Source organism: Halichoeres trimaculatus, unplaced genomic scaffold (assembly GCF_033239565.1).
Source record: "Halichoeres trimaculatus isolate MK-OKI-2021-1 unplaced genomic scaffold, fHalTri1.1 fHalTri1_scaffold_14, whole genome shotgun sequence".
In the NCBI taxonomy this organism is placed as follows: Eukaryota; Metazoa; Chordata; class Actinopteri; order Labriformes; family Labridae; genus Halichoeres; species Halichoeres trimaculatus.
Window position 1 is genome coordinate 28,224,659 of NW_027437192.1, and position 24,125 is coordinate 28,248,783.

The 24,125-nt window shown below is 39.1% G+C and overlaps 1 protein-coding gene across 1 annotated transcript; it reads left to right on the forward strand.

Annotated features, from left to right (window-relative positions):
- The first annotated feature begins 15,079 nt into the window (after nucleotides 1-15,079).
- LOC141803495 (CTP synthase 1) lies at nucleotides 15,080-24,119 on the forward strand. Its single transcript, XM_074687572.1, has 18 exons — nucleotides 15,080-15,289; nucleotides 16,501-16,682; nucleotides 16,790-16,960; nucleotides 17,044-17,141; nucleotides 17,237-17,353; nucleotides 17,759-17,842; nucleotides 19,234-19,314; nucleotides 19,397-19,548; nucleotides 19,630-19,762; nucleotides 20,039-20,127; nucleotides 20,221-20,315; nucleotides 20,449-20,511; nucleotides 21,629-21,672; nucleotides 21,763-21,859; nucleotides 21,944-21,999; nucleotides 22,083-22,179; nucleotides 23,355-23,499; nucleotides 23,580-24,119. Exons 2-18 carry the CDS (start codon nucleotides 16,514-16,516, stop codon nucleotides 23,662-23,664), a joined length of 1,776 nt encoding a protein of 591 aa, XP_074543673.1. The 5' UTR covers nucleotides 15,080-15,289; nucleotides 16,501-16,513; the 3' UTR covers nucleotides 23,665-24,119.
- Nucleotides 24,120-24,125: the final 6 nt, after the last annotated feature.

The window sequence follows — 24,125 nt, forward strand, 5'->3', positions numbered from 1 at the left end:
GAGGCCCAGGCACTGATTGCAGATTGTGTACACAAGGGGACAAACCAAAAGAGTTTTGGCTTAAAAGGTTTCAAAATGCCACCACTGAAGTCAAATCAAATAAGGAGAGCGCAGAGGCTTTGATGCGGCTGCTGTGTTTATTGATGTGGTGGTGTTGGTGGGTGTCAAAGTAGAGGTTGTTCGAATGGGAAAAAGCAGCCGACAGCTAAAGATGAATTAAGTCTGTAGACATACTATTAAAATTCACTACAAACATTAAAACAGGAAGAAATTCACATTTACAAACATCTACAAATAACAGGATGAGTCTGGATTCACTTTTTGATTCAATCCTATTTTTTTATCAAAGTCTGCAACAACATGCTGTTAGTGATGATAATAGGCACAAGAATCTCTCTCCTTTTTTCATATATATTTCTTTTTCTATATAATAAACACTTTACAGACTGGTTTCATGACAAAATGAAATTGTTTGGATAAGTGATGTGGAAGAGTCACTGTGTTGCCTCGAGTCTTGAGGTTTATGGGTTTCCTAAAACATTATCTAACCCATAACAATGCTAACACCCCCTATACTTTTACATTAAACCTGCTACAATACAATATACTGTGTGGTTTTACGCCACATTACAGTGTTTTATGATACCTCCAATGTATTGGTTGTGAAGCATGTAAGTGGCATGCCTCCACAACACTGTAACTCACGTAAAATCAAACACTATCACCAAACTAAATCAATGTAGATGAAATGTGACTGGATGATCACAGAGTTTTGTTACAGCACTCTTGCAGGCTTATTTTTCTTTTTTTAACAAAAGAAAATCTCTAAAATACGGCCAAAAGTCCCTGGAACTGCTCTACCAGGAACTAAGCGGTTCCTGTCACCTGTTGTCTGCATCATGGACCATGTCCAACAAGGCAGAGGGGGTTTCAGCTGGAGAACACAAACACCCACCTGGCAAAGGAAACTCCCAGTGAACACCAAACAATGGTCGTAGAGGAAGTGTGACGACAGGAGGAAGCCACTAGATGCTCCAAGGTTGAGGGACAAGCAAGGCAGGGCTCCTGGGTGAGATGGGAGGGCATAGAGACGGAGGAGTGAGCTCTGGGGCATGGAAGTGAATAGGCTGAGCTCGATCATCAGTGCCACCTTTGTCATCCGGCCTGCACCGGCAAATTTACATCTCTGGCTTGGTGAAGCCCCTACATGCTCCCTGTGCAAAGCTGCAGGAACCCTCAAGCATATATTGGTCAAGTGTGAGACCAGCATTACACAAGAAAGGTATACCTGGTGACACAACCAGGTACTAAAACAGCTGGCAGAGGAGAGCAAGTGGTGATCCATGAACAACCAACCGTTAAACAGTTGTGCATAATCCTAAAAACCTGTATCCTTCATCCAAGCAGGAGAAAAACCAAAAGCCAGAATGGAGCCAGAGATTGAGAGATGGAAGTGGACCACTTTCCAAAATCACAAAAACCACCCTACTACCGGGCAGTGAAGTTGCACCCAGATGAGACGGGGTACAGGGGCTTTGTAACCAGCTCAACATCAAGGCTAATTTGGGAAACTGGAGTCAGGGGTCACAGGAGAGCAATGAAAGACCTGGCTGAGACAGCTGAAAGAAACAGCCACTGGCTATGGCTGGAAAAGAAAGACACTGCCTGGGCTACCAATGCCTACAGCTAATCATAAACACTGTGTGGTGCTTTCCACATGAATGTGACACACGGAATTGAGATGCACAAGATCTGCGCGAGACAACGCACAAGGCTTTTATGCTTTTTAACTTCTTGTGCAGCGTCCTTTGGTTTCCATTCCTTAACTGCAGGGGGCGGTGTATCACAAACATATGTCTACCAGAGTACTAAACCAGAGTCAAAGTTTGCATTTGTTTACAACTCCTGCAGATTTTTCCAGGCTATTCCAACCGATTCCTCTTCTCTGCCAAGAGAGTAAGCAATTTCGCACCATGAATTATTTACCACTCAGTCACCATGGTGATCTCTGTTTGAAGAGTGATATAGATGCCTATATTTCTGCACTTCCACCAATACGAGATCCTCGAGATTCTGCCATCTTGTCCACACGTCTCCGCCCGACAGGTTAGAAATTCTTCGAGTGTGCGCGACTGTGCTAGGGGCGTAGGCGCCAAAATGACATAATTCGTCCCCATGGACGAATGATGCGGGCATGTCAAGCATAAATCAGCCTTAAGACACACACCCAGGCTTGGTCAACCTGTAGTGAGCCTGCCTCAGCAGAAGGTGTCTTTTGATTAAATAGCCAAAACACCCTATGATGTTGCAGTAAACAACTGAGGACACATCTTTTTGAGAACGTCATTGTGAGAGCGCCTGTCTCCAAGGAACCTTTTCATGAAACATTCATGGTGCAGAAACGTCCAGGGTTGTAACTGCTGCAGAACCTAAGATTTTGTGAAGGTTATGTAAATCAGGTCAGTGATGAATGAGGGAAAAAAAAAAAGTTGCACTACACCACTGGACCAGTAGAGGGCAGTAGGAGAAAGATAACACCATAGAAAGCAAAGACAGGCTGGAATCTGTATGTGTAGCACTTAGATCATCATTCAACGACGACATCTTGACAAGGGTGTAATGTTGAAGACTTCTTCTGTTTGAGCAACTGTTTTAAACTGGATGTCAGAAACAGAAATACTTAACTGATCCCAGAGGGGGGATTTACATTTCGGTTTCATCCCTTCCAAGGGATAAAATATTATATATATGTAATGTAAAATATTAGCTTGTCTTCAAGTGCACCAGAAAGTTTAGCACATTTTGATAATAAGCAGTAAGAACTCTCTGTTTGACAAGTGGTTCATCTTTGTAAAAATAGGACAGTAACATGGATGTTTCTCCAAGCTCAGTTCATGGAGTAATAACCCCGTCAAGGACAGCCTGTATTTTTAGCCAAACTCTCTTACCCATTCAGCCAATAATTTATCTGAATGAGATCCTAAAAACTTAAGTGGAGGATGAGATTAGGGTTTGCCCTTCGTTTCCCTCCCTGCATCAGCCAGCGGCAGCAGGACCCGTTTTGATTTATATCTCCCATGATCTGTGCTCCAGGAATAACCCCAGCTGCTTCGCTGACATGGTCGAGGCCAGAGGAGGGATGGGTAATGTAATTATCCGCTGAATGAAAGGAAGGGAAAAGATTGGGGGTACAGTTGCCCACTGATGTTCCCACACGGCACACTCGTATCTCAGCGTGTGTGAAGCCCTGCTCTGATGCCATCCTCTTGTTCTAATTAAATGAAATAAAAGAGGCAGTGGAGGAGCATGCCACGAAGCTTGATGACTGTTGTGATGCAGTGTGACATCGGTTCATGGTGCTGTGATATAAACACGCTGAATTATATCTCTGCTGGGGCTGGACAGCTCTAACATATGCTCGGGCATGGACAGATGGGGTTTTGAAGTGGATGAGATGTAGAGCATTAGAGGCCAGAACCAAGTCTGACTGGTCTCATTAAAAACCACAACCTGACTCTGTGCAGACAGAAAACATTAAAGGGACAAACTGTTTTTATCTTTATGTTTGTTTATTTCAATTGATAATAATTTTGTGTTCACTGCCTTTGTTTGCATGAATAATGTTTCCGATGTCAAACTGTGCTTCTACAAGAACTTAAAAAAGCCAGTTGTGCCGATTGGGGCAGTTTGATCCAATTAACACAACCGATAGCTGGAATCTAATGATGGACTAAGGTTTTCATAATTTGCCCCACCAGACGAGCTTATTTTAATTCCTTTTGCACTAAAAAAAAGTAAACAGGTGCTGTCAGGTTTTTTTTTATTTATTTATTTTTCCTCCATAATCGAGATAAATGTTCTACTGATCTGGATCCAAAGCCTGATTAGCTATTGCTTAACAACTGATACCACAAACATCAAATTTTCAACCCTCACATAAAAGAAAGTACACTCAAAAAAAGTAACATGGGTGTTTGTTCAGTCAGCATAAATAAAACATGTAGCTTCCACTAGATTATTTCATGTTCAGTGGTTAAACATGACTAAATCATGTTGTTTCAGCATGATGTGCAAAATTATCAAAACAACAAGATCATTTAATGTTAACTCAGCCTAATTGGTTTAGGTAGGAATCCCATCTGCAACACCTCTCCAGAGCAGGAGGTGGCAGTAATGTGCAATAGGCCCTATTTGTCAGAGAGCAGAGCCAGAGGATAGCAGAATTCAGAGTGTTGAATGACAAACAAGAAGTCATAAACTACAGAAATTGAAACAAATGTTGATGCTTCTGAGACTGGGTCTAACTCGTTTAGAAGATACTTAGAATGAGAGTTTGCCCAGTTGGAGGTACAGCTGACGAACAACCAATAGTTTTTAGTGTGGAGACGCAAAGCCTGTCCTATTTCCACTATGGCCGCACCAGCCAATTTTCAATTCTTCAAACTTCTTTTCAGAAACAGACAGGTGACTAGGGATGGGTACCTTTCACATTTAAAACGTTATGATGCCCGGTATCTGGCAATCGGTACCGGTACTCCACAGTACCAATTTTCTGTCCTTTTTTGTGTTTATGTGGTAAAAATATCAAATTGTTTAATGATAAGAAATTTATATTTTTCTAATTTAACATATTTGTTCTTCAATATATAAACTTGCAATGCTGTGTTCGTGACCAGCATGGAAAATCACCCACTCTTCCAGTCCCTCACAGTCACAAGGATGTGTTTAGGTATGTAAACATGGTACCTTTTGATTTTACATGAATCAGTAACCGGTAATTTTGACAGAATTCGGTCGGTACCTATAAAAGTACCTAATTCGGTACCCATCCCTACAGGTGACATCATGGAGACTAGGGTTATTTATTATACAGTCTAGAATGCTGATTTGCCAAAATCTGCAGGTCACTGAGTGACCACTTAAGGCTGGCCAGAAGACCAAGGAATGACCTACAAACCAAGACAATGAAAAGCCATTTTCACAGCAGAAATAAGCATGTTTACACACTGGTAAACAAATGTCTTGTGTCTGAATCACTAATTTTTGTAATACACTGTATAAGGGGTGAATGTTTCCTCAAACAGCAGTTTAGAAGATACTAAGATGACAAGTTTACCCAATCAGAGACACAGCTCAGATGATTGACAGACACTACGCACCCTATAGCTGTTGGTGCACAGGGCTCATTTCCAATATGGCACCTACCAAAGATTTGCTTCAAATGGTGATGGAGATTTGCCCTAATCTCAGCAGGACCATTACTGAGGACATTTGTTTGAATTAAGTTGATATTCTTAAATCCAAACTAATTTTCTGACTAATGAGTCTTCTGACAGTGAGGTGGGCTCCCCTATACACAGCCCTTGTGTCACATCTTGACCCGCTTGAAAGAATTACCAATACAGTAATATGTAATCTTCCTGAAATTTAGACTGTTCGTGTTAGATTTGTCTGTCATTTTGGCTCACCACGTCACTACTGTATGTATAGCGCTAATGATAGAATAAGGGGAGTTTAAACAGCAGTTTATTGACCACAGAAGAAGATGATGGTTAATGGAAGATGAAGGCAACACATCAGCTCTAAAACCATAGAAAAACAGTCACATTCGTTATTCTTTAGGTTAACCAGTTTTGGTAATGTGTGGTTACACAAACCTTTTGCAATATATGAATTATTGCTGTACCCTAATATTGTTTTTATTGTGGGACAAGTACTAAATATATTGTATCATATTGTGTGTCATCCTGAGTATGATTCCTCCTAGCATGTATCAGCCTATGACAAAGCTTAATCGTGAATATATCAATCATCAAGCTTTAAACTGAGACTAATCAGCTGCAGGAAGCTTTTACTCTGTCTATTGATCCTGAATTTCGCAGAGAGCGACCAATTCCCTGCACATGCGGCCTCCCCCTGCCTCTCAGCACACCGTTTCTTATTAAGTGTTTAATGATGTCATGTAATGAGTGTGTCCTGGCAGTGCTGCTCGACAGCACCTCCATCTCCAGCAAACGTCATCAAATGAAACCAGTGTGTGTCCAGCTCTTCTCTCTCTGCACTAACTCAGCTGCTTGTGAAGAATTAAAAGTGATTTCCACTTTGTTTAAATTGAAACACTGTGAAAAGATCTGTCTCTCAGTGTGTGTAAATCACTTTTACTGAGGTGAAATGACACACTCTTTAAAATAATGGATTCAATATGTAATGGGATTATGTATAGCGAGCATGATGAGACAGAACCCCTCCACGTTATGCCCACCCTGTTGGATTCCAATCTGCTGCGACAACCTTTTCACTCTTCATTATCTCTCTCATCACCCAGTGAAAAGATGATTTCACTGATTTAAAATGTTTTATTCATAAAGCTAAAATAAAAGTCTCTCCAATTCCACGGACTGTGGCTCTCTATGACAATGGTTTTATTGTTTCGAGCCTCATTTTGGATCAAATTATCATTAAACTGATCATTTTTATGACGCATTAGCTTCTTTTCTGTTATAAACCACATTAAACTGAACATTTTTATTCACGGTTGAGCTTAAGTGTCAGCTTCAGAAATTCAAATGACGCATAAAAATGGCAGCAGTACTGTAACTTTAAAGGTCTGTTTTTATTTCCCTTTTGATTGGCCAGCCCTCTGGCGGCTTAACAGGGGCGGAGCTATAGGCAGGTATTGGTAATTTAGGTCCACTTATGTATCATATATATGAACCAGCAAGGAGATCCTCATGCATAGTTTTTTTTACGTGGTTATGGTCCAGTTTTGAATCGCTCAATAAGCCTATTATCATCCTGCAGCAACAAGCATGGGCAGATTTAAACCTAGGACACCAAGATAAAAAAAAAAAAAAAAAAAAAAAACAGAAAAGTCTAAAGTTGTCTGGTATGCCTCATGAACTCATCATTTAAGCAAATCTCGTGAAGATTTCATGCTGATGTCATACTAGTAATGTTGATCTGGACACTCAAAGGTTTTCACAGTTTACCAGATAATTGACCTTCTAACTCACTTTTCTCGAAGTGAGCTCTTATTTATTCCTCATAAAAACAGGTCCAGTCACAGAGATCAGGGAAGCTGAGTGCTCATATAATCAGTTTGTGCCATGTTTTCCAGATGACTTGACCTCTACTGGTCCGTTCTGTCATACATCATCAGAGGATCTCCACGCTAATTGGCTATTGTGGTGCACATGATTTGCTAGAGTTCAGATTTTTCAACTCTTGTGAATAAGAGAATTAAGTGAGCACAGGGTTAAACGGGTCAGAAATCCTTGCATATAATTCCCTTAAGTGGTGCAATACCTGACGCTTAATTTGTGTTATTAATGCTGCCAGACAGCAACTCAACAATGTCTTTACTTTAACTTTAAATGTAATTCATTTACATTTTATTCTTTATCTATTTTTTAACATATTATTTGTGCTTAATTATTTATCAGGCTTAAAACCAGGACAAAAAAGCTCCTTAAATCCTTTAATCAATGATGTCATTCCCATTTGGTATGAACTCAACATTAGGATGGTCGTTGTTATTCAGGATCACCTACATTTAAAATCTTCTCACTGGTCTCTGGTGAAGCTAATAAAGGAAGAGTTTGAGTGAAATTCCTACTTGAACTTAAATCCACAACAGTCTAAAAAACTGTTTAACTACAACAAAAAAAGCTATTACGGGATATAATGAACACATGAGAACCAGGATGTTTTAGTTCACTTCTAACAGAGCTTGGCCTATACTCTTAAGATGCTGAAAGGCTGATATACAAGTTGTATTTTTCGTTAAACTAAAATCTATTTTCTCTTTAAAAATAGTCACCTCTCGCAAAGCCACGTCCCAGTAATTCAGATCAACAGGCGCTTGCTGAATCCATATTGTTTCACTCAGATCATAAAGTTATAAAGATACTTGTATGTCAATGTTTTTTATAACATGTCATAATAAACTTAGAACATGCCTGAGTGGCAGTAGAGCTGACACAAATTTAAATTAACACATGATGGCTAATCTGTGTAACCGCTGCTTATTTCATATTTTTGTTTAAGAAAAATGGTCAGCCTCATGGTCTGGATGGAGATGGGTGCGTAATCTGTTTACAAAGTGTCGGGCAACTTCTGTCCTTTCGAGGATCCTTTCCAGTCCTTTCCACTCTCAGACACACAAGGGAATGCTCACACACAAGTATTCAAAGCCCTCCAGTTGGGGGTACTATTTTTGCTGGTTTAAGTCCATAGGATTGATGTGGAGGGGTAGGCATCTATCCTTTGTTTAGTTCAGTAGTTGTGTCAGCAGTTTCCATACTGTAATCTTCAATCAACATTACAGAGACGCAGCATCATCACTTCGCAGCTGTTTCAACTGCAGCCATGTCCAAGACAAAACCATCCTCGCATATCATTCTTTTTTTTTTTTTTGTAAGTAATAATAAATCAGATTTATGAAGCACTTTTAAAGGTACTCAAAGACACTATCCAAGAGACAAGAAAAGAAAATTACATAAAAGACAACAAAACAGAAACGTGAGATCACGGTGCTAGGAATTAGGTCTTGTAAGCTTTTTTGGAAGAAAAAAAAGGATTTTAAGTTGATGTTTGAATGACAGGACTGAGTCTAGGTGATGTTTGGAGGACAGGAGTTCCAGGAGGTTGGGGCAACAGTGGAGAAGGTTCTGTTGCCAACAGTGCAGTGCTCGGTCCTGGTGATGGGGGCTGCATTTTGGGGTAAAATCATACCTTAAATTACGAAAGCTCTAAATTTAATCATTTTTCGTTTGGCAATATTACTGAAACATTTTTATCTTCATTTTGGGTGATTAGGAACTTTGTACTTGACATGATTTGAAAACTAATTCAAACCATTGACTGTATAATGCATGGACATAGTCTCCTCAATACGACCCATCTGTTTCTGAAATGGTAAATGAAGCACATCGTCTATGGCGGCCATATTGGTAGTGGTAAGGGCTTCAAGTACAGCTATTGGGCACCTGTCAGTCACGTTACCCTGAGCTGTGCCTCTGATTGGGCGAGCTCGCGATCTTAATATTCTCTGAACGGCTGAGTTAGAAACATTCAGCCCCGTACAGTGTGTGCTGATAGTAAAATAAGCCATTTAGACAGGAGACGTTTTTTGAACCAGACTGTAAAAAGGTTAATCTCTGCTTTGAAATCAGCTTTTTTTTGGCTTGGTGTGTATGTGACTTCCTGTACTTCTGGAGCCAGCCTCAAGCGAACACTCGAGGAATAGCAGATTTTAACACTTTCGCATTGTCTCATATTCTTAGACCAGAGGTTGCTGCTTGATTATGAAACTGAGGATAACCCAGGTTTTTTAAATAAGGGGGTAGCTGGGTTGTATCAAGTATTTGATTTCAACTATACTTAAATACCAAATTTATAAATGAATAATACGTATACTCACTTGGGTCAAACCACTGTATACTGTAAATTGACTCATATAGCAGATTTTGTTTGTTTTCAGGTTTTGCATTGTGTATTTCCCTAGTGTTGAAATCAGGTATATATCAATGTCAGGATACAATTTCTGGCCTCATGTTGATGTTTCTGGAATCCTTGTTCTTTGGATCAATGTAGAGTCCACCTGTCTTTAATTTCATGTCATATTCCACATTTTTTTCTGGTCTCGTAGTGTTAACTGCCACACTTCGCAATGTTGAGTGGGGTTCATTTTGCTGCTCAGTCTGACTGAGAAGGGCGTAAACGCTTGTGGGGGAGTTCCATCTGCACTCAGAAGTCAGAATTTACGAGTGCCGAGCAGGAAGTTTCAACTGGAACGCCCACTGAAGTCGGAATTTCCTACTGGGAAGTCAGGGGATCCACAACACCCCTTGAGTTTACAATCAAAGATGGCCGCCTGTGATTAAGCTCCTGTTATATTCTGTTTATTTTAGAATTTTTGACCAGTGTTTGTCCTGATAAATCAGCCATATTAATGGTATTATTTGGTGTTTATACCAATATATTGCTGTTTGGGCAAGATTTTCTGACTTGGCAACTGGAACGCTTTCAACCTGGAGATGACGTCATTCCCACTCTCCATTTTTCAGTTCTGATATAAATAGAACGCAGCATACCCCCTATTGATGCTGGTCTCCAGTAAAAAGTTACACTCTTGGTTTGTTGGTCAGTGAATTGTAATTGTGTAAATATATTTACGTGAAGGGGCGCTGCAATAGTATAAAGTAATTGATTGTGAATATTGAGCGTTGAGAGCATGTAAGTGTTTCAGGGTGTGTGTGTTGGTTGTCTGTGTTTTCATATTTGTGAACATTTCTGGTTAATAAGAGTTTGGGTGAGGATGGATGGCTTTATACTTTGTATTTTGTGTATCATGCAATCATTTTTATTGTTCAAGTTGAAAAAAAAAATCTGGTTGAAAGATTTTAAAACCAATCTCATACCCAATCGTAAACAGAATTTATTATAAAATTAAAAGCTTCTACATGTCGTTTCTAAAGGAGTTCAATTGCATTTACAAATTAAAGGATCTCATGAGTTCAGAGTGAATGTTTTCAAGAGTTAATGAAAGCTACCTTTTTGGTAAATAAAAAGACTTCTGCTTTAGAAGGAGTCAAAGCTTTTTATCTGATGTACAAGGCCTTACATCATTAGCTTTTGAAGCATTCAGATGTTTTTTTAAACAAAAAGGTGTGCGGGATATTTATGCGGCTCACTGTTAGTTAAGCTTAAGCGTATAAAAACCTTTTGTTTCCGAGGAGGCTGATGTAAGCCAAGGATAGTATCTGATTTCAGACCATTACATTAGAAACCTGCTGAATGTTGAAGAGTGGAGTCAGTGTGCATAAGAGGGAGAGACTTCATCACTGTGGTGTGAGACAGTGCTGCCCATCCCCCTTCACAGCCTCACTCTGCTCACACACTCACACGTAAAGACAGCCCTCAGCTCTGAACTGCTTCAGTGTTTAACCCCCACATTATCACCACAGTGACACAGATCTGCTTTTTTCACACAGGATAACGGACATAAGACCCGTGTATTAAAACGTGCATTAAAACAGTGAGGATATGAGAACACATCTGTACCGTACCAAAAGTACTTTGACAAAAACAGTTGGTACGATGTTTAAACCAGAGTGGGTAGTGATGAAACAGAGCAGCATCACAAGCAGACACATCCAGTCCACCAGAGTGGAGGCATAAAGGACGAGCGGTCAGGCTCATCCCGGGCTGACCCGCCCCTCGGCCTGCTGCTTGTGTTACATCTCTAATAGGAGGAAATGGCTTGTGGCGAGGAGAGGATCCAGCCCTTCTGTGGGAGTTTAATTCAATCACAGCTCCGGTCAAAAATGAATTAAAACTCTCATTAAGTCCCCCTCATGTGTTCCAGAGACGAAGCTGGCTGCTTCGGCTCACAAGTAGAGATTTGGGTGTTACATAGAAGCATCAGTCAGCTCTGTGGTTATCTGTGTATGAGTCAGCCATCAGTCACCAACTCCATCATTTTGTTCTTTTAATTTGCAGCGCTTGTGCTCACCCACACACCGATGAGCCCAACCAAGACAGTAGGCTGTGTGTTTTTCATTCTCAACCTGTCACAGTTTGACAAAATTGAGAGCACAGTGCTCCCTGCCTGGACTTTATCACACTGAGCACAATGTGGATAATACACTGCATTCGCCATCACAAGAGCGCTGACCTTTCTGCAGCAGACCATATCTAACCACATTGAACTGAGGCCATTTATTATTGGAAGCTGAAATTGTTGTTTCGTGTCAGGGAGAGAAAGAGGAGCCGCTGTGTTGTAACCCCACAGGAAAACGTCTCTGTGCCTCCGACCGTTTAAGAGTTTCAGCTTCAGGATCAATTCAGCCCTGCTGTGTCGCCTCTGAGCAGCAGCTTACATTAAAGTCACGCTGATGCATTGTTGCATCTATTGTCAGGAAGACAAAACAGCTCTGACAGCAGCATTTAAGCCTCTTCTATTCCTGGATTAATATAAACGTGTCCTTTGTGGAATAAAATAATTAAACGAGTTTCCTGCGTACAGAGAATATTTCTCTGCCTCTGGGAAATAACACATGAACAATGCAAGGAGCTGCTGTATAAATAACACAAACACTGACAGAAAAGGAACAATCTGGAAAGCAAACATGTAGTTGCCTTTCTCAGGCGGTTAAAAATGCTGCTACATGGAAAAAAAAATGCAACTTTTTTCTCCCCGTTAAACATGAGCATCAAACGTGCAACATGAGCGCCCCCTGCTGATGTATAAAGGTAAGTGTGCTGCCTTCAGGTGCTCATTGTCATAAAACGACCACAGAGAATCATAACACATGGAAGGAATGTGTGTTAAATGCTTTAACCTAAAATAAATTCATCCTTTCCAGACAATATTATAAATTAACCCCTGTACTACCTGCATTGATTCACAATTCTTAATAAATTTATAAAACTGTTTTTGCATTCTTACAGATGCTAAAATTAGTGCAATTAATACAATTTGTGTGTGTGTGTGTGTGTGTGTGTGTGTGTATATATATATATATATATATATATATATATATATATATATATATATATATATATATATATATATATATATATATATATACATATATGTCCATAGGGATATTTTCATCGAGGGTGGGAACTTTTCAACAAGTAGTCCAACAGTCAATGCTTCTCCTGTCAGGTGCCTCACTATATGTGGATTGATTGCACTTGATCATAGTTGTATTAATAATGTCCAAGAAGTTCTTCAAAGAGACTTTGGACAGGCAACAGAGCTACAGTCACCTTGTGCCCAAATACAGCCAGGCTCGAGTGAAACTGATCATTAAAGTTATTTCAAAGGGAGGGAACTAGTCACATGACTCATTAGACAAGATGGCCATGTTACAGTTAATTACAAAATCTGATAAACTGAAGCATACTCAACACCTGTGAGGTAATTTGAAGAAGTGATGTCATCAGCACCTCTGCAAGGAGTCATGAATTAATAAGGTGTTGTATCAGCACTTGTCCAACCTTGTGTGTGAGATATCAAATTTGAATTCAGTATGTTCAGCAACTCATAATATGGATAGTATTAATTTTAAAAAAATCTAGGCAAGGCAAGTTTATTTGTAGAGCACAATTCATACACAAAACAATTCAAAGTGATTTACAGATAACATAAAATAAATCACAGCAGTCTAATCTAATTAACAGTCTGAAGGCTTGTGTGTCACACATGTAAATATAGAGTGAATAAGAAAAAAGAGTCCCTGAGGTGCATGGTTACAACCCAAGTTTGGATTTTGACTCTTTGCTACATTTTTCCCCATTTCTTCCCCCCTGACCTGTGTTCTCAACTTCATTCCAGGTGATGACAACTTGAATTCCCCAGAGTTACGAAAGCAAAACACACATAGACTCCTCCCTTTCTCCCTGGTTTCTGCCCACACTGTCCTATCATCCCCACAGGGTTAAAGTCAAAAACTAAAACATACAAAACTGAATACATCACAAAAACTGGATTGTGACAATTTTTGGTGAGGTGATTTGATCATTTTATTATGTGTTTATTAAGTGGGCAATTGTAGACTCAAAGATGCTATGAGGTGGATCTGTTTAAATTGGACTGCCTCGCCACCTTCTGGCCCGGAGTCTTACGCACACTGTTGTAAGTTACTTTTAGCAAGGTGTGTTTGTTTTGGAATTAAATTGAGATCAGATATAAAAAAAAAAGTATTTGTTCAAGAGGACGTTTTACTGGATACAACGCGCAGAGGTAAGGTATTTATCAGTACAGTTACATAGCGATTCGGTTTGAAACATGACAACAAGCAAATGTTGCAGTAGCTGGCTGTATGTAGCGCTATTGAGAGCCCCAGTGCTCTGCATATCTTTAGGCTAGCAAAACAACAAGTAAACACTGTCAGTTTGTTTTAAGTTTGGTACCTGTCTATATTTAGTGCAACTGACAGCCTGATGCTCTAAGACAAGTCTGTAATGTGTAACGTTAGTGAATCCTGGTTATGTCCTGTCAGTCATCTACAAAGCAGAGCTAATGTAGCCTCACTCTTCATTTTATTGATAGTCTCTCAAGTTTAATCAGACCACTGCAGAATAACTGCTGACTGTGGGTTGGAATGAATATTATCACAAATAGTTAAACCTTTGTTTCAGCCTGTGCGCTATCTCTCTCCCATTTATCTTTCTTCTGCTCTTCTGTCCTTTTTCTGTCTGACAGTTGAGCTCCAGTGTCCACCATCACAACAAAATCAATCACAGAAATCATTTTCAGCAGAGAAAAACACAGATTTCTCTTCTCACAACTAAACTTTATCAGCCAGGGTGGCGTTGTCATAGAAACTTAGGCATGCCATAAATCAATCCAGTCCTGCTCAACTTGATCTGGAAGCTAAGAAGTGGAATTTTGAAATAACTTTTAACCTGTAATAGCAGTGAGACTTTTTCAGGATCACTTAGAAAGAAACTTTTCACAGATCATTTAACTTTGAGTGTTTTCCACTTACTTTCTATATCCCTCATATTCAACTTTGATGTCTTTAATTAAATTTCATTTGTTTGTCATCTGTTTTTCTATACTGCACTTTTGAACACATAGAGAAAATATTTTTTGATTTTTTTTTTTAATGAATTCCACACATGAAGCAAATACTGTGATAGGAACATATTCTTTGTAGTGTCCTTTGTAATACTTTATGTACTAGGTTACTTGCTTGTTTGTTTGGTTTTTATTATCAATTTTGGAGTTTACAACATTATTATTATTATTATTATTATTTTTGTCTTATGCGGGTGAAACAAACAAGAGGGGTTGTTATTAAAAATCATATATTTTTTATAGTAAAAATCTAAATTTGGAAATCATCTCTAAATTCAAAAGCTAAATGAAAAGTTTATATATATATATATATATATATATATATATATATATATATATATATATATATATATATATATATATATATATATATATATATATATAAAAGAGACAAAATATTTTTGAAAATTTGTAACCTTGAGGTAAACAACACTGCCGGCTTGGAATCAGTAGTTTTCGAGGCGTCCTTGAAGGCAGCGCCGTGTTGTAAGCTTGCATTAGAATGAATGATGTACTGCAGCCCTGAATCGTGCTCCATACACGTGTAGAGTCAATAAGGAGGAGAGATAGGTACATGGTCTGTAGTCAAACACGGGTTACTATCTGAATCGTTTCTTCGTCTCCGGCTCAATCTCTCGAGGTGTTTCTGTTCTCGACGGTCTCTCCTGAAGGGCAGCTCTGGCTGAAGAATATTTGGTAAGGTTGAAATTTGATGCTGTTGACCAAGGATGTTGGCTAGCTAGCATAGGGTACCGAGTTACCATGCAGGCACTCTTACTTTGAGTGAGTTCCGGTCACTTTCGAAATACAATTGTGTGTTTGAAAGAGAGGAATGTGAGGAATGGAGTTGCCTGGAAAACACATATTAAAGTATCAGATATGCAAAAACAATGACATGCAATATTTTTTATAACACCTGGCTTTTATAGTTACCGTAAATTGAAAGTAGAAATAAAGGTTTGCTTTTATTCTGAAATACGGACACACCAGCCTCTCTTAAAAGTTTGAGTTTGACACCGATGTTTGAAACGAGCGCTTTAGCTTCTCTTTGTGAATAAAATAATACCTGAATCCCACAGTTTTTCGGAAACCTTTGACTTGTCTTTTCTCAACAGCAGACACGAACTTAGGCTTTTATTATGTGTGTCTGATTGAAATGTAAAAATACAAACCACAGCCACACTTTGAGTTAGCCAAAAGCTAACGTGCTGGCGGTATTATTTGGAGTTGTTTGTTTTATCCGCTTGGGGAACGTGGACGGGCGGCCATTTTTTTTCATTACGTAGCACATGGTCAACGAAGAGTTTCCACCCGTCCGGTCCGTGCGGTGTGTTAAACCGAGCACTTTAAATGTGCCATGCTTGATGTGGTAGAAATGTTTTGTTCAAGGAACAGGAACTTCTTGTTTCAAGCTTAATAAACTGTTGAATTTGGCATTTAAAAACTTTTATCTTCGATTATTTGATCGTTTTATTTATTTATGGATGTTGTCCTCATTCTCGATTGTGGTGAACCATGTAATTTAATGTCTTATCCACTCTGTTACTAGCCTGTATTATAGAAAGAGGCTATCCTTTTCTTGTGTGTGATGCTGTTACACTACACGGAGTTTTCCCCCTTTAATGGTATGCTATAAACGACATTTTAAGCTGTATAAGTAAAGCTTTTTTTTTTTTTTTTTTTTTTTTTTTACATACCTGATCAAAATGTAAAGACTTGTTAAAAATAGCAAGAATTTACATTTTGCATCGATGGATCTTAAAAAACGGCTTTAAGTAGAGATTCAAAATGGAAAAATGAGAAATTGGTGTGAGACACATAATGATATTAATAATTGTGTTAGTAATTAATTGAAAATGGGAAAATACAGTTTGCGTTGTCTGAATGTATTAATCATTTATCCACAGATACCAGGGCACAATGATGAAATACATCCTGGTAACCGGAGGAGTCATCTCAGGTATCGGTAAAGGGATCATAGCCAGCAGCGTGGGGACCATCCTGAAGTCATGTGGCCTACACGTGACCGCCATCAAGATCGACCCGTACATCAACATAGATGCAGGCACATTTTCACCATATGAACACGGTATGTTGAGGATGTGATGTCACTCTACACCCCCCCCTGCTTTACACATAAACACCCAACAAAAATAGCCATGTGTGTTCAAGCTACGATTGTTGCTCTCTGTGCAGGAGAAGTGTTTGTGCTGGATGATGGAGGGGAGGTGGACTTGGATTTAGGGAACTATGAACGCTTCCTGGACATCCGGCTGACCAGAGACAACAATCTGACCACGGGAAAGATCTATCAGTCAGTAATAAACAAAGAGAGGAGGGGAGACTACCTGGGAAAGACTGTCCAGGGTATGCATGCAAGAATTAAACTAAGTTCTGCTAAAAAAGTGGGAAATGTTTGGATTAATCCTGTGTGTTTATTTCCTCTCCAGTGGTGCCACACATCACGGACGCCATCCAGGAATGGGTGGTAAAACAGGCCAAAGTGCCCGTTGATGAAGATGCTGAACCTCAAGTTTGTGTAATAGAGGTAAGCAGAGGAACTTACATATTTTACTATGTTATAATTGCCATGTAACCTTGTTGTCACAGCAGATATGAATGATCTTTTGTTTCTGTTTGCAGTTAGGAGGAACTGTTGGAGACATCGAGAGCATGCCATTCATCGAGGCCTTCAGGCAGTTCCAGTTTAAAGTGAAGAGAGAGAATTTCTGTAACATTCACGTCAGTCTGATACCACAGGTGAGACAGTGTCACCTTTCTCCTCTTTTATCAGGGAAAATGAAGATGCAATTCGGGCAAAAAACTGTTTGATTGAATGATTTTCAGGAAGAAATCCTGTCTGCAAACAATGTTTTTTAAATAACTCTTCTTATCAATAAATAGATATCTGCAGCTACTATTTCCACCTCAGAATGACTTCAGAGTCACTGATGACGTGTTTTCACTTTAATTTTTATGACGAAGGGTCCAGAGTCTTTATAGTTTTGGTTTAGTTTAATCCAGACGTCATAAATCATCTTTCCTTTCAAATAAAAAGAACTGTGTGTTCACCTTTTTACAAGTTTCTCAGAATAAATCCCCTGATTAGAAAACGGAGGTTTAGCTTAATTTGTCTGAATGTAATAAAATCCCTGCTCTGTGCAGCCGAGTGCGACAGGAGAACAGAAGACCAAACCAACACAGAACAGCGTCAGGGAGCTGAGAGGACTCGGACTGTCCCCTGATCTGGTGAGTCTTCTGTAGTCGTCACTCATCCCTCTCCAAGTCTTTTATTTCACTGAGTCTCTTTATCTTTCTCTTTTCTTTTCATTGAGTCTTAAAGTAAATGTTAGTAGGGATGGGTGCCGAATTAGGTACTTTTATAGGTACTGACCGAATTCTGTCAAGAGTATCGGGTACCGATTCACGTGAAACCAAAAGGTACCTAAATGCATCCATGTGACTGTGAAAGAGTGGAAGAGTAGGTGATTTTCCATGCTGGACATGAACATAAAATTGCAAGGTTCTGTATTGAAGAATAGATATGTTTAATTTAAAAGAATTGTTTTATTATTCAACAAATCAATATTTTTACCATATGAACACTAAAAAGTACCAGAAATTGGTACCATTGAGTACCAATACCGATTGCAAGTAACGGACATCGGTGCCGCATCGTTTCAAATGTGAAAGGTACCCATCCCTAAATGTCAGAGAAGTGGATAAGGCTCCTGTGAAATGGGAGGTTTTTTGATTATCTTTGAACAGTTTTACAAAAACAGCCTAAACAATATAAAACGCTCCTTTAAAGATATCAAAGCCATGGGGATCTAAATGGTTGTGATATGTTACGGGTTTGGGTCAACAAAGACAGAAAGAAGTGTAGCCAGGCTAGGCTCAGTTCAGTTTAGTTATTTTAATGCCAGTACTGCCCAATAATCACACAAAAATCACTGTAGCAAAACATAGATGGGGTTCACTTGAGGCTTTATAAGTTTGCCAAGTATTCAGTTTCTCCATTGATGTAGAGATTCAGCGTTTCCCCCATGTTTACAGTCTGGCACTCGAAGATCATTTTTCTGACTCTCTGACAGCTACACTAAAGGTGTTCATGTATGTGTGTGTGCTCACGTGTTTGTGTACTCGTCAGGGCAGAACTCTGCCTTGGGCGATACAGAGAGCGAGGAGAAATGTGAACACACGACTACGTACAGACAAAAGTGATATCCTAACATGTAAATAAGATAAATAATGGAAGGCTGTTTAGTCTGTTAAATAAAAAGAACAATGTGTGGAGCTGATCTATGGAGAGGTTACCTTAAAATCCTACTGTTGTGATCTGATACTGTGTGAAAAATAAAATTAACTTAACTTCTAGGACAGGTAGGGTAAACCCTGAGAAGTAAGGCCAGGGATCAGGTGTTCTCTTCTTTAAAGGGTTGATTAAAGCATCTATGGACTCATTTATTTTAAGAACTGTCTTTGCAATAATAAAGGTATAAAGGAAGACGGCAGCAATGATCTTAGCTGAAATTATCCTGAGCTGAAAAATAGAGTTGAGCTTCTATGATTAGTCTTCAATCTTAAAAAGATGATTTTCAGCCTTGTTTAAGTTTGTTTTCACTCGTCTGTGTGTTCAGATCATGTGTCGCTGCTCCACGGCTCTGGAGAACTCAGTCAAAGAAAAGATCTCCATGTTCTGCCACGTAGAGCCTGAACAGGTACGTCACCGACCTTCACACTAAAGATACAGACTCCACTGACTGTCAGGCTCTCTAAACTCACTGCTCTGGTTTGTTTCAGGTCATCTGTGTGCACGACGTCTCCTCCATCTACAGAGTACCTCTACTGCTAGAGAACCAGGGCGTGGTGGGATACCTGAGCCGGAGACTCAACATGCCCATCGAGACACGACCACGGAGGATGCTGACCAAGTGGAAGGAGATGTCTGACAGGTGGGAGCAGAGATCGGGTCTGACTCCTGTTTCTGTATATGTCATAGTCTGTCTGTTCTAACACACGCTCTGTCCTCACAGGTCGGACAGGCTGCTGGAGCACTGCTCCATCGCTCTGGTGGGGAAGTACACAAAGTTTTCAGACTCCTACGCTTCAGTCATTAAGGCTCTGGAGCACTCAGCTCTGGCTATCAGCCATAAACTGGAGGTCAAGGTATCAGCACAGCTCTGTATCACTTTCACATTCAGGTTATCTTTATTGCCCTTTGAGGGGAAATCTATTTTATAGGTTTGCAAACACTGTGAAATCAGTCAAAATCTGATACAATTGTTTTTGAAAGAGGAAAAGACAAAGTTGTGTAAAAAAATCAATCGATACTTGAAATCTGCATCCTGCTCCACAGAGCCATGATAAGAAGACTAATCGGTTATTTATTTAATTTTTTCAAACTCTGTCCTCCTCTAAAATCCTAACCTGTCTCCTCCTCAGTACATCGACTCAGCGAATCTGGAGCCCAGCACTCTGCAGGAGGAACCAGTGAAATACCACGAAGCCTGGCAGAAGCTCTGCAGTGCAGAGTGAGTGCTGAAGAGTCTTTTCTTCTAACGCAAAACATCATAAACTTTATAAATGTTAACTCACCAGCTGCGATGTTCTGCTTCTGTCCTCAGCGGCATCCTGGTTCCTGGAGGTTTTGGCATCAGAGGAACTGAAGGAAAGATTCAAGCTATCAACTGGGCCAGGAAACAGAAGAAACCTTTTCTAGGTACATGTGCCGTCAGTGATAACAGGATAATGCTGTTCACATTTATTTTAGTTCATCTGTTTTTTTTCTGCTCTACATAAACCCTGAATCAAAAGCAGAAGTCACCTCAGTATTAACTCCTGTGTTTCTGCAGGTGTGTGTCTGGGAATGCAGCTGGCTGTGTGCGAATTTGCGAGGAATGTGCTCAACTGGGAAGGTAATAACAGCTCTTTGACATTTCCATATTGAATTGGTACAGTTTGTGTTTATATATCAAAAGTAGCTTAAAGCAACCAGGAATGAGGAGGGTACATGATTTAATTACTCTATGTAGGGTTATATGATCTTTATCAAGGATGAGTTCAGAATCAAGATAGGGAAAAGTTAATAACTTAGTTAAAAGTAAAGCTGGAAAGAATTGGTTTACCCATGTAAAGTAATTTAAATATTCTAAGTGGCTCTTTATATATTAAGTGCGTTTACTCCTAAACAGCTTTATTTTAGTTTTTGCGTCAATAGTAACTGACAGTAACCATCTAGACCATCTTGTGGAAATAGACAGCTTACTGACTTTTTCTGTGACCTCAACCAAAAGACAGAAAAAGATGATCTTGGGCCATATTTCTATATCAGCTGTAATGCTAAAGTATATTTTAAAAGTTATAGTTTGGTTATACTTCAAAAAGTCTTGATTTTTTGTAATGCTTTTGTTGTAAATCCACAAAGTTTTTTTTTGAAAAGGTGTTTCTTTTTTAAGGTTATGAGGAACTTAAATTGAAAAAAAAAATCTAATGAAGGCAACTCATAGCTTCAGATCGGCTGCAGCACACGTGCATTTGTCAAAAACAATATCCGGTTACAGGAAATCTCACCCTCTCTTTGCAAGCATCTATGTCCCCTCACTCTTCTCTACAGACTGTGTGTAAACTTAGCATCTGTTTCCTCATAGGACCAAACCTGACACCTGTATAACACCAAGAAAGATTCCCTGGTGTGAACAAAAAACATATAAACAGAATCAGAATTTATGAAGTAAATTTTTACCAATCAAAAAGCATCATTTTAGGAGAGACAGTCCAGAACAATCTCTCCTGTCAGTCAAAAGTGTGACTGGCTCCACGCATCAGGATCAAATAGCTACACTTTGAAGCACTGCACTGAACCAGACCAGCATGCAGGAAACAACTATATACTGTGCTTTAATGTTGACAAGTCGTCTGTGAAGCTCTGAGCTCAGCTCTACCACTGCTCTGTGGCAGATGTGGAAAACATCAAGTTCCTTCTTTGAGATATTTGTATATGTAATAATTCCTTTTATGCTTTTTGTCCATCAGATGCAAACTCAACTGAATTCTACCCTGAGTTGAAGCATCCTGTGGTAAGCTTTTGTTACACCACTAAAAGACCTTGTTGTTTTCAGACCCACAGGGTGTTAATGTCTCACTGCTTTCATGATGAACCTTTGCAGGTGATTGATATGCCCGAACACAACCCAGGACAGATGGGAGGAACTATGAGGCTCGGGAAGAGACGGACAATCTTCAAAACAACCAACAGTGTATTACGTAAGTGAAGCTTTGAATTCAGAAAGAGCTGAAGCTGATCTGTTGTTGTGTCTGCTTGGTGCTCATAGCTGCTCTGTTCTGTAGGCAGACTTTATGGAGATGCAGAGTACGTGGAGGAAAGACACAGACATCGCTTTGAGGTTTGTACAACACATAAACCACATCTCTTAACAGCTTTTATATTTATGTATTATAACTCCTGATGTTTCTTTTCTGTGTGCAGGTCAATCCTGAGCTCACAAGTCATTTTGAGGAGAAAGGTTTCCGCTTCGTAGGTCAAGATGTAGAAGGAGAGAGAATGGAGGTCATAGAGCTGGATGGTAAGTCACATTTCATTTAAGTCAACATCAGACCTTACTCTAAATGTCATTCTTGTGCTTTTACATTGTTTTTGCGTATATAGAAACACTATAGCCTGGGTTATACCTCTACTCTGACACATTACTGTAGAAATTGATGCTGTCATTAGTACTACAGACTTGTGCAGTGGAGTCTGTGTATCACACCAGATGCTAGTCAGCAGTGCAATTAGTTTGCTAGTCTTTGCTTTATTGCCAGTTTCCAAACTCAGAAAGTGTAAATGTAGAGCAGCAGTTGATCAAACACCAGTCACTGCAAAAAAAAAAAAAAAAATCAATAAATAAAGGAAATAAAAGGAATATATGGCTGATGTGCACAGCTACCTTAAAAAAACAATAATTTCTTCCCTTAAAATGCTTCTTTGCCTACATCACATGACAGATTTTGCCAAATTACATTGGCAAATGAGCTAGTTGTTTGAACAATTCTTTAAAGTGAGCGATGGAATTTTGCTTATTTGTATACAGTAAAATTACGGCATCGTCAGGCTAAGGCTTTAAAAAATAAAACTGATTTAAAAAAAAGAAGTCTAAATCAAAGTGTTAAAAAAACATTTAAATCTAAAATTCAACTAAACAGTAGTGAACAAGCTTTATGTTGCATTTTTCAAAACATATACAATTGAAACTTGCTTATTTTAAAGTGGGAAGTAAAATTTTCATAACTACCAATAATATCTGCACGTTTCTTTATAACAAAGCATTTGGACTCATATTCATCATGATCACAAATCGCAGCATTATCCAAAATAATCACTATTTTACCAAATCATTCAGCACTTATGTTTACAATAAAAACCAATTGTGATCTACAATGAAAATGAAATTGTAATCAATATTTCGGATTCTGAATGTGTAATTTGGAATTGTTCTGATTCTTATCTTATAACTGCAATCAGTGATTGTTTCCTTGATTAAAATGAGCTACCCCTGGTTGAGTTTTTTTTTAATTATTTTTTTGATAAATGACTCAAACAATGAGCCAGTCTTTTAAACAACCCCTGAAAGAAACAGCTGCAAAAAAGCACCCAGGATGTCAGACGTGGTGACTCACCTGCTCTCTGTCCTGACGATGAAAATTTCTTCACCAAACCTCTTGTACTTTATTTTCCAGTAACTGGTTATTCTCTCCTTAGACCACCCATACTTTGTCGGAGTGCAGTACCACCCTGAGTTCACCTCTCGTCCCATCAAACCGTCCCCTCCATATTTTGGTTTGCTGCTCGCTGCAGCTGGGAAACTTCAGAGCTACTTACAGAAGGGCTGCCGCTTGTCTCCACGGTAAACCTGCAGCATTGAATCAAATTTTTTAGTTTGAATGAAGTTTCATATCTGACTGTTGGATTCTTTCTCTTAAACAGGGACACGTACAGTGATCGGAGCGGCAGCAGCAGTCCGGACTCTGAGATCTCAGAGCTGAAGTTACCCTCCATCACTAATGAATGACACAGGCCATGATTGGGATTATTTCTCTGTATTTTAGTTCTTTCAATTGATTTAAATCCTCCATTGTACCCTTCAAAGGTTATCTCCCCCACCTTTGACAATTACATTTTTCATTTACTTACATTTTAGTTTTCCAGTTCTTCAACAGTTGTGATTATTAAAAGCCATTTAAATTTATCAGGTTTTATTCAGATTTGTCTTTTATTGTATGCCTGGACTGAGTTTTGTGATGCTGGCTTCCTGCAGCACAAACTGGATAAAGCATTTTTTGTCCTTATTTAACATTGTTCTGTACATTATTCTGCAGCATCAGTGTCAGGCTATTTATGGTCCAAACTATCACTGAACTCAACCTGTACTCTACTGTGGCCTTGCTGTATATATCATGAGTTTGGAGTGTGTATTATCAGGATGTCTTTTAATGTCATGTCAAAAGAATAAAAAGGGATCCAAATGAATAA

Bases quoted from the DNA above. Each gene is read 5' to 3' on its own strand.
- LOC141803495 (XM_074687572.1), top strand. From the start codon at position 16,514: ATGATGAAATACATCCTGGTAACCGGAGGAGTCATCTCAGGTATCGGT. The intron at 19,763-20,038 runs GTATCAGCACAG...TCTCCTCCTCAG, and splicing joins GCCATAAACTGGAGGTCAAG to TACATCGACTCAGCGAATCT. The intron at 22,000-22,082 runs GTTTGTACAACA...TTCTGTGTGCAG, and splicing joins GACACAGACATCGCTTTGAG to GTCAATCCTGAGCTCACAAG.